Consider the following 15,174-nt stretch of genomic DNA (forward strand, 5'->3'; position numbering starts at 1 on the left):
TTTAGTATTTCATATTGGACAGTATTTCATAAACCATGGTATTTTTATCTTAAAATCCTAAAAGGCACCGAGGATAATATACCCCTTGGACTTTTTAACAAAATAAATTTTCGGATTTTGTAGGGAAAGCTAAGGAGGAATGGGAAATAAAACGTGAGTATGTATGATGTTCTATTTTAACAAAAACTCGTGTGACATCTAGTTTTATTGTCTCAAAACAAAAACCTTTGGGTAAGGTATATTGTGCATGTTTTAAAAATCCAAAAACGAACAGAAGTTAATTGAAAAATAAAGTTTTTTTGGTGGAAGTAAAGACCCCCCCCCCGCCCCCTTGAAAGCGCATAAAAATGTACATAAAAAGGAAAATGAGCAATATTTCCATTTAGATCTTGGGAACTGCCCTCCCCTAGAAATTCCCTGGTGGCGTTTATGATTCTCCCCTACCTTCCCTTTGCGCACCTGTAAGCATATTAATATTGTATTTTATGTTACTCACAAAAAAAACACCCATATTACGCAAGAAGCTCAAAAATATTCGCAGGAATGAAGGAAGATTTGAGATCTATTTCCTCCTCCTTATCTAACATCATACTGAACTTATCTGAAGGTCCATGGCGAATTGAAAAATTTGAGCTCAAAAATGCAACTCTGAGGCTTTAGGCCCATTACCTTGTACGAAAATATACATTATTGTACGCAAATTGGTAGGATCAAGAGTTAAAATTACATTAAGGAATATGGAATAAAAGGAATATGGCATTAAGGAATAAAATACTTGTTGTATGTTGAAAAGGGGCTGATTCATCGTGAAAGACATATCTATTTATAAATAATTTCGTGAAGATTCATATACAAGTACGTTTTTCTTTTTAATTTATTTGGTTTCGTTATGTTTATGTTCTGTTTTTTTTTTGTTTTGTTTGTTTTGTCTGTTTTTTTTTCCTATGGCCCGATGGTGTTTTTGGAAATACATTCACAAACATACCTACACATCACTGTACGCAAATATACAGCCTCAAATGAATCAATTTAGTCAAATGAGCTAATGCACCAGTTAAATGCACCACCTCGCGGCCGTACTGCCTCTGAGAGTAAGAAGCTCAACATATAACTTTCCTATTACTTTTAAATTGATTGGCTATCTTAGAATTTTCTGTTGACCACTTTTTCTCCCTCTTAGTCGCAAAAATGTTGTTTTGTAATGCAAGATGACAGAAAATGCCACTTTGATGTGGCATAATTTTTTGCCTTTTTTTTTTGTATACCAAGCAAATTTTCTCAGTCTCTGAGGTCTTCGTGGGTATATTGTTATCAAAAGTCGTTTTTTTGAGTTTCTCTTGCTATTGGCAGGAATCACTGCTTGACGACAGTTCGTTACCGCGAACTGTTTGATAACTTTGGCTCTCCCAGTGCGATCTAGAGCCTGTGCAGTCTGACGTCAAAATCAATACGCCTCCTATCGAACGTCTATTGATTTTTTAGATAAGGATTTTAATACCTACTATTTGTAAATCTATAACAGGTTTGAACTTGAGAAATTTAGAACAAATTCAGAAGATTTAAGACATGATCTGCAAGAGAGACTTGACCAGTGGCAAGAATACGAGGGACAATTTGATAGACTTCTAACATGGTTGTCTGAAGCTGAAGCGACTCTGAAAGAGTATGCCCCAAAACCAACCCTAGAAAGTAAGCAAGAGCAATTAGAAAAGTATCAGGTAAGTAAATATGCAATTTGTTATTGAATATGAGGCATCTTTTAGATTTTAGCAGCAAGTCCTAACAATTGTTATGATATGATGGACTGAAACTCATATTTCTGCTTTGTTGCCGAATGAATAAGTGTTGAGCTAAGGAAAACTTGGGAACACAGGCAAAAAGATCAAATCATCTTGGAAAAAATTAACTAAAACCATCTAATTATGATTTTCAGAACTTTAAAGTATAGTATTCAACTATGCTTCCATTCTGTTATTGACAACAGAAGTAATAACATATATATATATATATATATATATATATATATATATATATATATATATATATATATATATATATATATATATATATATATATATATATATGGTGGGGGCGCTTCGCACCCCCCCCCCAAGCTCCCCCGCGCGCGTAAGTCGTTACGTGCCATACTAGTTACGCGCCATTGTAGGTGTGTCCCTGTGTACCACCTATGAATATAGATAGATTTATATATGTGTTTTGAACTACGTAAAACTTGCAAATATACAACATTCTTGGCTTTCCCATTGTTTGTGCATATACAAAGCCTTATGTACTTATAATGACGTCATATGCAAACGCTCTTTTTAAAAACAAACAAACATGCATACACACAACTCGTTTTTATATAGATAGATAGATAGATAGATACAATACAAATTAACTGCGTAAAACTTGCGAATATACAACATTCTTCACTGTCCAATTGTCGCTGCATATAAATAGATTGTCAGGTTTACCGACCCTCGAACATGCAACGTACAATTGTCCATGGGAAAAACAATCAGTATTAAGCCAGATCTATACCACATTTTTCTAATGATTGACCTTGAGCTTTGTTGATGGTGATTGCAAATGCTAATCGAATTGGGAATTGCAATTTTTTAAATTGAAAAGGCAGATCTGTTGGAATTATGGGAATGTGAGGAATAAGAACAGCCTCACCCTCAAAAGTCCCTGTCAAGATTATGGCCCCTATTACGTTTTCCATTGTTTTTTTTTTACGGCGGGTCGCGTGCCATTGCAAAGCTATGGTGGGTTGATATTTCTTAACAGTATTATTGGTACGCCTATTTTTCGTTGTAGCACGTGTGGTGGAAACCCTGAAAGATCCACGGAATTTAAAAATTCAGATGGATGATTAACCGCCTCATTTGGTTCCAAAACTGTGTCGACTGACTTGTAAAGGACTGCCTGGTCTCAAATCTTGGTCAAAACAATATTGTTGATTTCGTGGACGTCTATATTTTTGGGTGCAAGAATCGCTCTTTCACTTAGCCATTTATTATTTTTATAATTGTTTAGAATATTCGGAAATACTTTTTCAATCAATTCATTTTTGGACGTCACTAAATTACAGAATTCAGCAGGTAGTTGTATACATCCTGAAATTGAGTCTACTGGGAGCTTTCCGTTTCCAATTGCCAGCAATTGATCTGAAAATGTTTGACCAGAGTCATCGTTTTGCAATCGGACACGCATATTTGTAGTTAATTTTAATGTTTTTACGTGTGCCCATAAATTAGAATTTTTCAGGCAAGCATTCATTTCGTCTGCAGGGGTTGATCTAGGTATTATAGGTAATGTTTGCCTGAAATCTCCCGCAAGCAATATTAATGTGCTGCCAAAGGGTTTCGAATTCCCTCGCAAATCTTTCAAACATTGATCCAGAGCCTCGAGCGATTTTTTGTGTGCCATAGGGCACTCGTCCCAAATAATAAGTTTGCATTGCTGCAATACTTTACCAATCCCAGATGATTTGGAAATATTGCACGTGGGAGTTTCTGTAGAATGCAATTTCAGAGGCAATTTCAAAGCGGAATGAGCAGTTCTTCCACCAGGCAGCAACGTTGCGGCTATTCCGGACGACGCAATTGCCAACGCTATATCATTTTTTGATCGATGCCAGAATCAGTTTTATCACAAACGTTTTACCAGTACCTCCTGGTGCATCCAAAAATAAAATTTCCCCAACGTTGCTATCGACACAATGCATTATCGTATGATAAATGTCTTTTTGTTCCGACGTTAACTTGGAAATGTTATTTTGTAAATACGACAATAGATCACTCGTACTGTAACTTTGTTCACGATCCAATTCTACACATGTTGAAACAGCAGCGGTACGATTAGGTGAAGGCATTCCCAAATCCTAAAGAGGTTTGTTTGCCTTACATACGCACAAATCTTCTATAATAACTAAAGTGTAGTTATAAATTTCTGATGTAAAATAAAAAGTCATATCTGACATCTCTAACCGTTTTCGATGGAGTATATCTTCGGACATTTTCGATTTATATTTTCCCCATAACTCTGTAGGAGCTGAAGCAGAGCAAGTTGTTAGAATGATTCCAAACAATGCACGAATTTGACTTGGAGTTGACGTTTCGCACGCGTCATTGATGCAGTTATCCCAGTGTTGGTCATTCTCCAATAAATTCAGAGCTTGGCATGCACTACGGTAAGTGTCATGTATAGTACCGTCTACAGTTCTCAAATGCTCAAAGGACTTCGGACCGGGTACATTCACCAAAAGCAGGCGTAGAAAGAAGCATTCATGTTGATTGGGGTGAACGGTGTAGAGTCTTCCTATCGTGGTATCTTTGAAGATGATAGGTTGGCCGTCGACTGACTTACCCTGTTTTCGACGTTCAAATACTTTATTTTCAGTATTCCACGTGTAATACGAAGGCACTTCAGTATACAGCAGTTTTTTTGCAAAAGAATCATTTTTTCATAGCGAAAAGAAAGCAGTTAACTTTGTATCCGGTGGATTCAGGGCTCTTTGTTGCACGTTGGATTCCGAAAAATAAACACGTTGACCATTCTGTAAATGTACCGCTAAGTGAACAACAGCTGGACTACGTTCATGTATCGGAAATGAAAGAATTCGCCAAACAGCTTCATTACTGCTTATGTATCTTCCAGCCTGATATTTTACGATTTCGTCGATATCTTTGATTCCCGACTGCATGCCAAAAACTGCCATTTCACTGCCTTTGTTGACGTATTTACATATGTATTTGATTGCCTTTACGGAGTTACAGTATTCAACGCTTATGTGTGCATTAAATGTTTTTGATAATAATGGGGAATATGGAACAACCCACTGGTTATCTACTTCGATGGTGGTACCGTTACGCTTCTTTATTATTGCTGTTTTACCGCCATCTTCAGTAGATCTTCTTCTATATTGTGGGTAACCATCATTGCCAGTAATTGTGTCGGGTACTAAAAGTCGAGGATATTGCTTTGTGCACCTTCCTTTGGCCATGCATGGTGAATTTTCGTTCAGTGCACCGCAAGGTCCATGTATCATATTTTTTACAACAATATCATATAACCCCTTATCGACATTTTCATCTGGTATTTCAGCGGAAATCACATCATCAATTTCGTTAGAAGTTATTTTATAATGTAGCCAGATTAGTACATGTGCGTGTGGCAATCCTCGTTTTTGCCATTCTACTGAGTACATCCAGCATCGCACTGACCCAAACACTTCAAGTTTTACTATGTAGTTTATCAGTGATTTCAACTTTTGCCGGTAGACACGGGACGTAATGTCATGTCTATGAACCGCCAATTGTCCTTGAAGTAAAAGCTGCTGTATCTCGTCCCAAGATTGATTACATGTAAATGTAATAAATAAATCTGGACGACCATAGAGACGAACATACGCAATTGCATCTTGAGTATATTCATGCATATGACGGGGACTGCCAGCATATGACGAAGGTAAAATCGTTAATCTTCCAACGTTTGTGGTATTACCGTCATTTACAACTGCATCTCGCAAATGAATGTATTGTTCAGAGCGGAGCTTGGTCTGATTCAGACGGATAAATAGCAAACGTTCTGATTCAATTTTTGCATACATATCAACGACGAATTGGTGAAACAATGGACGGCATTTTAAAATATAATTTTCTTCATCCTGCCGAATCATTAGTCTATAGGAATAATAATGCATTACACTGCATTTCTTATTCATTTCTTTGTTAGTGGCTGGATTTATCAATTTAATATTAAAGTGATAGCCGTCGACTCCATCCCAAAAAATGATAGGATATTGTAGGGCATCGTAGCATCGATGAGTTTCAGCAATTCTTACCAACTGAGCGTTTCGCTTATGAAGAATAATATCTCGAGGTAAAAACTGATCACCGACCATAACGATTTCCACTTCGTCGATAGTTGGAGCATTGTATCTACGCACATGTTGGCCAGGAGGCGTTTTGGTAGCGGAAATAACAATCTTATGCGTATCAGTAGGCATCAAATCGATGGCTGTTTTGAACAGACGCACTAAATTATTATTTTCGTCGAAAAGATGTTGCAATTGGGAAACGATTGTCCTTTCAACGTCGGAAGAAATTTCGCAACGTGCATTCAATTCAGAATTTCTATAACTGATGAAGTACAATTGTAAAAATCTATGATTCTCGCCTGAGAATGGTAGAAGGGATTTTCGATTTGGGCACCAAACGACGTCATTTGGAAACATGAGTTATATTTTCTAATCTGTGATAAAAAACGCTTAGATTCTGACGTAGTTCCAGTAGGCAAAGTCTTCAATGGCTCTGGTGGTGCAGCCAATAGAGGAAGTTTAACTTTTCCTGAGGCGCAACACATTCCCATTGTTTCACCATTGAATTTCAAGGCCTTGCAATAGGGACAAATTTTAGACATAGTCCCGATTTGAACACATCTACTCAAGCTATAATCATCGACTGGGCTGTACCTGAATGCCAGGCGATAATTTTCAGGTTGCTCTTGTGATTCCTCGGCACGCTTTCTTTTCTTACTTTCTCTATCAGCCGCAAGCCTGTTTTCTTGCTGTTCTTGTGATTCCTCGGCACGCCTTCTTTTTTCACTTTTCTCTTTTAGCAGCAAGTCTGGTTTCGCGTTGCTCTGGTAGTTCCTCGGCACGCTTTCTGTTCTTACTTTCTCTATCAGCCGCTAGCCTGTTTTCTTGCTGTTCTTGTGATTCCTCGGCACGCTTTCTTTTCTTACTTTCTCTATCAGCAGCAAGTTTTTTGGCATAGACTCTTTGAGCAGCTTCCTCGGCTGTCACCCAATGACGATAGTTTAGCTCAAATTTACCTAGAAATATATGAAGTAACATTGATTTTCAAACAATAATGTCAACCTGTCTAAGAAAAGACTGAAATTTGTTTAATTATCGACAAAAATTTGTCTTATTTTGAGATTGACAAGCTTTATCGCTTGAAACTAAATTTTTCGAAGGACAGTTTATCTTCCAATTTATTCTAAAATAGTTCCTTATTAAATTTTTAAAGGAATGGCCTCTTAATTTGGAGTTGAATCTATTGTTTTGTCTCGGCAACCAATAGGCTATTAATAATCATTTGTATCTGGATCTGTGTTGTAATAACCTCAGTGCAAACTATTTTCAACCAATAGTTTTCACTGCTGAAAACTAAATAAGTGTATAAGGTAGGTCATCTGATAATAGTAGTTAAAGTAAAAGAAAAAAACTTTCTAATTTAATAGCACACCGATGGAGTTAACAGTATAAATATAGTCTATGCATAAGATACTAAATTGTGATAATAAAAAAAAACAAAAAAAAACTGAAATGTTTGGCAAAGCCGTAGTACAATTTTATATATCTATAAAATGATATAAACAGACATAGTTTTTCAATGTAAGAAGTTGAAAATATTTTTTCTTTATTATTATTATTACAAGCTTTGTTGCACCATCAGTACGTTACCTAATTATGCTCTTTACCTTTTTTTAAGAAAAAATGTCTATTTACATTATCACCAGCTGTGTACAATTGTTTCAAATTACTCGAAGATATTAATTTCTCGTTGACGCATTTGACTACTAAATTAAGAAAACATTAATATACTCTTAAGAATCTAAAATGCAAAAGTGGCTTTTTAAACTCTGTTTCCGCCAATATCACTGTTTTTTGTTTTGTAAACCTTACAGATCTTGTTACAGATGAAGCTACAGATTTTGCACAAAAATCAGTTTAATTAACTTTGTCCATTTTTTTAGATTTTGGATCAAAGTAATTGTTAGAAAGCTTTAGTTTTTTTGAAGTCATACATTTCCCCAAAATAATTAGTCTACTATTGAAAAATATGATGTAATATGACAACAGAATCGAGATTTGAATAATTTTTTAAGAGACAATTTCAGTAAATACGCTCTAAAATACCCTAATATTTGATAGTAAGATATAAAAAAAAAATCCCAGTTATTTTTTCCTCGAGACAATCGCTATATCTGAGTCAAAAACTAGAATTTTTTCGAGTAGAATTTTTTGACATGTTTGTTTTACAAACTGAATTTGTGCCTTTGAATGGATTATATCGCTATTTGGGCCTTATATTGAAATATTCTGGCTGTAGTTTAGTAGAATGGACTAATGAGCATGGCATCCTTTTTCATAGGAATTCATGAGGAATGTTGAAGTCCAGTCAAGAGCTGTTCAAAATTTTGTGGCCTTATCTGATCATCTTGAACAAGTAAGAGCATCCGGGGTGTCAATTAAATGTTTTTCCTTTCTTGTTCCTTCTTTTCTTATTGTATCTTTTTTCTTTTTCCTTTTTTTTGTTATAATTTTCCACGTCAGCCATGTAATTAATTTTTGTGAGGGTATATATTTGTCACATTCAATTAATGTGCTATAATATATGAATGTGATGACCTTAACTTACTTTTTCTGTAAATCTAAACCTTTACTTTTTGTTACCTGTGCTTGTATGATTCCTTATTTTTAAGATAAAAGAGTGAGTGGCTGAAATAAGAAATACAGCCTGTTTTTTTCATTCTTTATAGAAATGACATGCTTAGTTAATACTATTTACACTGAACTCAAAGGGGAAGCTCAATGAAAAATTGTTTATGTATTTAAATTTGAGTATCAAACAGATGATAAGTACAAAAAAACAGGAGTCGCAAGTTTAAAGGCTGATTTGTGTTTTTTGCGTATAAAAAAAAAAAAAAAAAAAAAAAAAAAAAAAAAAAAAAAAAAAAAAAAAAAAAAAAAATCTAAAATGACCAACAAAATAAATTCACCAATTCATTGCAGTTAGCATAGTTGGGGCCAAAATTATGAAAGCATAATACACAATTCTTATTCTCCATATTGTCTCTTTGTTTTCTTTGAATTTAGCACAGCCTCGCAAGCTTCGCTTATGTTGTGCTATTGATTAAGAAATGTTTATTTCTAATAAAATTGTTCTACTACTACTAATTAAAAGGAAATATTGGTCAAAACACTAAAATGACATATAATGATACATAAGAACTTTTGAGGAAATTAAGTGAGGATATTGATATGTTTCTGTACTGCCTAGTTCAAGAAGTCTTTATTTTGACAATGGAACCATAGAAGTTTTTCAATTTTTTTTTCGATTAAACTGAATCCGTAGTGATAAGCTTTTCAGTACCAAAATGTCCATTTTATTCAACAACTGTTTGAGGACATTAAACAAACATCCAATTTATTATATCTATCCAGTGCTAAAAATAGATTGGAATATAATCCTATTATTCAAATAGAGTAGTAAGACAAAAAAAAATAAAAAAAAATTCTAGACCAGCAAATTATTAGCTTTATTTTTCAGAAAACTAATAACTCGGACTAATGATCAATGAGGACAGTTTTTGCTTAAAAAATTAAAATAGATAGAAAAAGGGATATTTTAGTTGTGCCACCGCCTAACTATGTTTGATATGCAGGATATGGTCATTATTTTGTAAGTAATATAACAGAAAAAAAAAGGAAAACTTTTATGATTAAGTAGATAGTGGAAACACTCACTTTAGATTGATCATATATCATCCTTAATTTAGGCGTTGATGTACTCTTTGAAACAAAATGAAGGTGACATTGAACAACTCAGTGAAGACTCTTGTGACTTAATGCAATCAACAGGAGAAACAAGATTTTCAAGTCATGTCCAAAGGATTACATCTCGCTTCCAGTCTATCCAGGTGACGGCGAAAGAAATACTTAAAAAGGCTGATCAAGATGTAAACGACCATAAACAGTACCTAGAGAAGTTCAATCAGTGCTCTCTTTGGCTCAGTCGGATACAAGAGCGTTTTGAAACGTGTGTTGGGAGTCCAGCTGATCGAGAAACATTAGAGAATCGATTGAAGTCGATCCAAGAAATTTGTCAGTGCAAGTCAGCAGGACTGTCACTATTAAATGGTTCTACAGAATATGGTGAGAAACTGTATTTGAACACATCTGTAGATGGAAAAGAGACAATACGTGTTCAATTACAAGACCTCCAGACCAAATTCGATAGCCTTTTTGACAATGCTTCTGCTGTTGAAAGGGAAATCCAAACAAAACTCCACAGGTAGGTTTTTTCTCCTTCATAACTTTTATCTGCCAAGTTTGATATATATGCAATTATCACCTCAGTGAGTTCAATTGATTGTTATTTATGGGATAGAAGATAAACTTTAAACAAAGCCTCGTGAAATTTGTTTTTGATAATCCAGTTACAGAAAGGTTTCTTGCAAAATTTGAACATTCCAGAAGTGATGGTTTAATTTCCTCCATCTATATCTAAAAATGATGGAAATTAAAATATTCATTGATAATCTTAGTGTTATAACTCAAGTTTTGTAGATGTAGCCCCAATAGAATCTTTCTAAGGCTATGAACTGTGAAGCTTTCTTCTATCAGCATATAAAACAAAACAATACACCCACAATGGGGAGCTAAGCTTGCTTTTTTTCAACCTTCAAAAGTTTAAAGCAATACAAAATAGATATATGAAATACTATAAATTTTAAGAAACGGCTTTAGATTTTATTTCAATAGTTGAAATTGCTTTCTTTTTTGCCTTCTCTGTAGCATCTGAGTTTAATTCTAATGTGAAACCTAAGAACAATAAATAGTTCTTAAAGTATTGAGAATACTAAATCTTCTAAGTTGAGAAAAGCAATTTAGCACAGAGTCAGCAGATTTACTTAATTGAGAAACATCAGAATTAAACCTTAAGTTACTGTTTGACCAAAAAGTATGTTGCATTAATTTAAGGAAGAAAATCTTCATGAAAAAAGTTTTTTTACGGTTCATAGTAAGCCTCATTTTATCAAGGTCGTTTTTGTGTTTTAGGTCTGGAGTCAACATCAAGTTCCTTAGTAAGAGGACTAAAATGTCTAAAACTTAAAATAGTTAAGTCATCTCGAGGCTTAAAATATATCTTTGTAACTGTTTATAACGCTATTGACATCAATCAGAAAGGATAAAGCACTTAATTAGTGCCCTGGACAGACCCACGAGAGATACTGGCAAAATTGGACTTCTACCATTTGAAGAAGGACAAAAGTCTCTTAATCATAGGAAAAGCTACTTTGTATCCTTACAATGAACTGCCTCTATTGAATTTTATTGCTTCATAAAGGACAATTGGTTTGTCCATATTGTTAGAGACCTTTGAAATATCAGAAAAACAGTGGCCGCAAAAGATAACTCAGCCTCTATCTAATATAAAATCTAACAAGACAAAAGAGTTGGTTGAACTGTGTTCTGGTTTGTAACGAAAGCGATTTATCTTTACCTATCATCATTTTACTTATTATCGTTTACTTATCAATGTTATCTTTTATATTTGGCGAAGAGCATCGTAAAGAAATTTCCAAAAACCTTAGACAGGGCTCATGTTTTAGAATTGAGCATAAGGTCACTAAGAACACAAGAGTATTTAATTTAGGAATTGAAAAAAAAATAGTCACGTTTGCAAATATATGAAGAGGCATCATCAATAAGTCCCTGGTTGAAAATGACAGTTAGTCCGTTATTAAATCCGTGAAATTTCTTAGACTCCGGGCTAGGGAGGCTTCTGGTGACATTTTTGCCACAATTTTTGCGAGCTTTACAAATTTTCTTAATTATAAGATTGCGTGCGTTCTTGATTGAAGAAAGTTCTCATGTAGTTGAAGACCAGTACCCACACAGGAGTAATACAGGGGTAAGAGTAGAGATAGCGAACCGTTTTGAAAGCCTGTCCCAGCTTTTGGATGTTGAATTCCTGTGGCACTTTTTTGAAGCTGAAGTTAGCGGCGCAGCTAGAATAGCTTTTGGCTTGCAAGTTCAGATTAGAAAGCCACTGCTGTCACAGGAACCTGTAGATGTTACCACACTCCAAAGGCAGGTGAGATTGCAGGGGGATATGAAGACCTATCAACATCTCAACGGTGTTAGGAATAAACTAATTTAGAGAGATCTCAAGTCAATCATTGATGTCAAAGCAGATGAGCTACAAGAAGCTGCCATGAGGAAGGACGTAGGAACAGTAAACAAACACTTGTGTGACATCCCTGACCAGTATGCTCAACCACTAGAAAGCGTATTATCTGCTGATTTGGTGAGAGAGAGAGAGAGAGAGAGAGAGAGAGAGAGAGAGAGAGAGAGAGAGAGAGAGAGAGAGAGAGAGAGAGAGAGAGAGAGAGAGAGAGAGAGAGAGAGAGAGAGAGAGAGAGAGAGAAAGAGAGAGAGAGAGAGAGAGAGAGAGAGAGAGAGAGAGAGAGAGAGAGAGAGAGAGAGAGAGAGAGATCGGTATATTTAAAAACTATAGTAGCATAGCTAAATTCAGTTTTTTCACAAAAATCATACATTTAAACAAAAATCACCCACTACGACTCAGCATTAAAAATTGATGTGAAGAAAGGCACAAAGGCACAATTATTTTGTAATCGAGTTCGGCTATTGGGAGGGGCTGGTTCGGGTAGTATTGATCGGTGGCTCTTATTGGCTAGGACGGATTTTCCAAATTGCTGAATAAGGTGTTCAAGCTGGACTTTAAGTGGAGATAAATTTAATTTAGCGAGGGCTTGATCATAGTTTATGTCACAGTTTCGGAATATAATCCTTGTTGCTCTTTTCTGGACGCACTCTATGTCGCGCAATAGGTACGCTGTGCGGATAGCTGATGGACCCCACACCGGGCACGCGTACTCGAGCAACGGGCGAACATAACACATGTAGGCATGGAGAAGACTCTCAGTATTACACCCAAAACGCCTCATTTTGGTAAGTGTCTGAAGGCTTGCATTAGCCTTGTGGACGGTTAAATTAATATGGGCACTGAAACTACAGTCACTAGTGAAAGTTACTCCTAAGATTTTTATTTCGTTCACAATCGGGAAAGAGACTAGAGGCATATCTATATTCCGCTTCAGAGGGTTGAAACGAATTATCTTCGACTTGGCTACGTTAATGGTAAGATCATGACTTGAGGATTCGGTCTTTAGCTGATCAAATAAACTGCTTTGTCATGATAGTGTTTTCGACCAGGTAAGCGAGCATTATTGACAGATCATCTACAAACTTGTATCGGTCGTCGTGATGATTAAGTAGGGAATTAATTACAGCCAGGAAAATTATTCCAGCTAATTTCTTGCCTTGTGGGACCCTTCTTGAATCCGAATCGTTTCCGTGGAGTGCAAAGACTTTGGTGGTGCCCATTGAAGACATAGTTTCAAACCTTTCAAAGTGGACTGAACACTTCTCATCTCTATACCATGCAAACCCTTCTCTCTCCATCTGCAGCGATTCGTGACATCATCCGCATTCTGATCCGTAACAACCTCGTTAATTTTGGCAGTAAACCGTTTTTAGCGGTAAAAATCCGAAAAGCAGTGAAGAAATTGAAAAACTCCCTAGATCCTAGCACCTGTGGAATCCCCACGAAGCTGCTGAAGATTGGCAGTGGTATTAGGCTACTATGGCCCCAAATGCTATTCAGTGCAATATGGGACTTGGAGATTTACCTGAAAGACTGACGTACAAGAGTAACCCTACCACTACGGAAAAGAAAAGGTTCCTAGAAGCAACAATCCAACTTTAGAGGGATAACAGTCTCCTTGGCACCAGGCAAGCTCTTTGTTATGGTGCTGTTGTAGCTATATTTTTACTCATCCGATGAAAATGCAGAATAGAGGAGGCTGGTTTTATGCCTGGCCGATTAATGACAGAACAGATATTCCCATAATCCAAATTTTTTGGAAGGTGAATGAGGTCTGTCAACAGGCTTTCATTGCTTATGTCGATTTCAAGACAGCATTTGACTCTGTTGATCGATTTTCTCTATGGAATATCCTTTCAAGTACTTACCTCCCGTCAAAATATATCCCTCTACTCTGGGACATGCATCTAAAGACTATCTAGAGAACGGTAAACTCAGCACGTTCTTTCCTGTAAGAATGAGAATCATGCAAGGCTGCTCAGTTGCTCAGTTACGGTATAGACTATGGTATGATACGCATGAACCGGAAGCTGAGCTTTAGACTAAAGTATAGGGATAGAGTTGTCTTCGATTTTGACTTTGCTGATGGCATAAAACTGGTCGCTAACTCCAAAGTCACAGCTCCTCTTGGCTCTAAATACGTTTCTGGATGAAGCTGCCAGGACCAGACTATCCATTAACTGGAAGAAGGTAAAAGTAATGGTAATGCTAAAGTCTGACGCAAAAAATCCAATTACTGGATCGCCGAAAACCAAATTGAAGGGGTTGACCATTTCAGTTACATTGGCTCTATTACATCTTATATTCAGAGAGCTTCATCGGCTACGAAGTTCATGCCTGCTTGATCAACGACTCTACCAAAATAATTACCTAATTTCAAATAACTACCAAAACAAAGATCCTTGGAACCTCAGTTTTTTCTATCATAATGTACGAAACTGATACTTGGTTTGTAGCTGCTGCAGTTCTGCACTGTCTTGACGCTCTTTAATATAAGTGGCTTTGGTCACTAGAGGGGATCGGTACGATGACTACCTGCGAGGTATGAGTTCCCACTTACTCTTCTCATACCAGGCTGCCCAGCAGACCCTTTGCTGGTTCGGATATATTCCGCGATTGCTTGCCTTATAGATTCCTTATAACTTCAACCCAATCAGTTGCGGCTGGAAACGTCCAAAAGGAAAGCCCAAGTTCCGGTGGAATAATAGTCTCGGGAAATTCTAGGACCAGTTTGGAATTCTGCTGTCACATGCAGAGGCTTCTACTGCTGATCGCTCCGCGTTGAGAAGGCTGAAACCAGTCTCAACTGTTCTCCGGCATGAGGATTAAGTAAGTAAGTAAGTAGTTTCTTAGATTTACTTATTTTTCCTTCCGTGTAGAATCGGTTATGCTCTTTAATTAACATCACAAAGTCAGCAGTAGATTTGATTCAGCTACTTCAGATGTACCTGCTTGTAAAATGCTCTGTAATCTGGACTTAAGGGAATGATATAAGTATATAAGGGTATGATAATAATGATATAAGTTTATATCATTTCACAACAAAAGTAATTAGTACATACATTATTTAACTTTCAAACAAACTAACTTCCTACTAAATAAATAGTAAAATAAGCTAAAGTAACCAGGAAAATTATTTTTATAAATCAGTTCACAACATGATCATGACTTCTTATTTATTGCA

General features: G+C 36.1%; 1 protein-coding gene across 1 annotated transcript in view; it reads left to right on the plus strand.

Annotated features, from left to right (window-relative positions):
* Positions 1–15,174, plus strand: part of LOC136028707 (muscle-specific protein 300 kDa-like) — a gene marked incomplete in the record, with an annotated part of 463,479 nt that overhangs the window by 178,563 nt on the left and 269,742 nt on the right. The window contains 3 exon segments of the mRNA XM_065706609.1: positions 1,523–1,718; positions 8,169–8,243; positions 9,577–10,091. Coding sequence (XP_065562681.1) covers positions 1,523–1,718; positions 8,169–8,243; positions 9,577–10,091 — 786 coding nt within the window.

This window comes from Artemia franciscana, chromosome 1, assembly GCF_032884065.1.
Source record: "Artemia franciscana chromosome 1, ASM3288406v1, whole genome shotgun sequence".
Classification (NCBI taxonomy): domain Eukaryota; kingdom Metazoa; phylum Arthropoda; class Branchiopoda; order Anostraca; family Artemiidae; genus Artemia; species Artemia franciscana.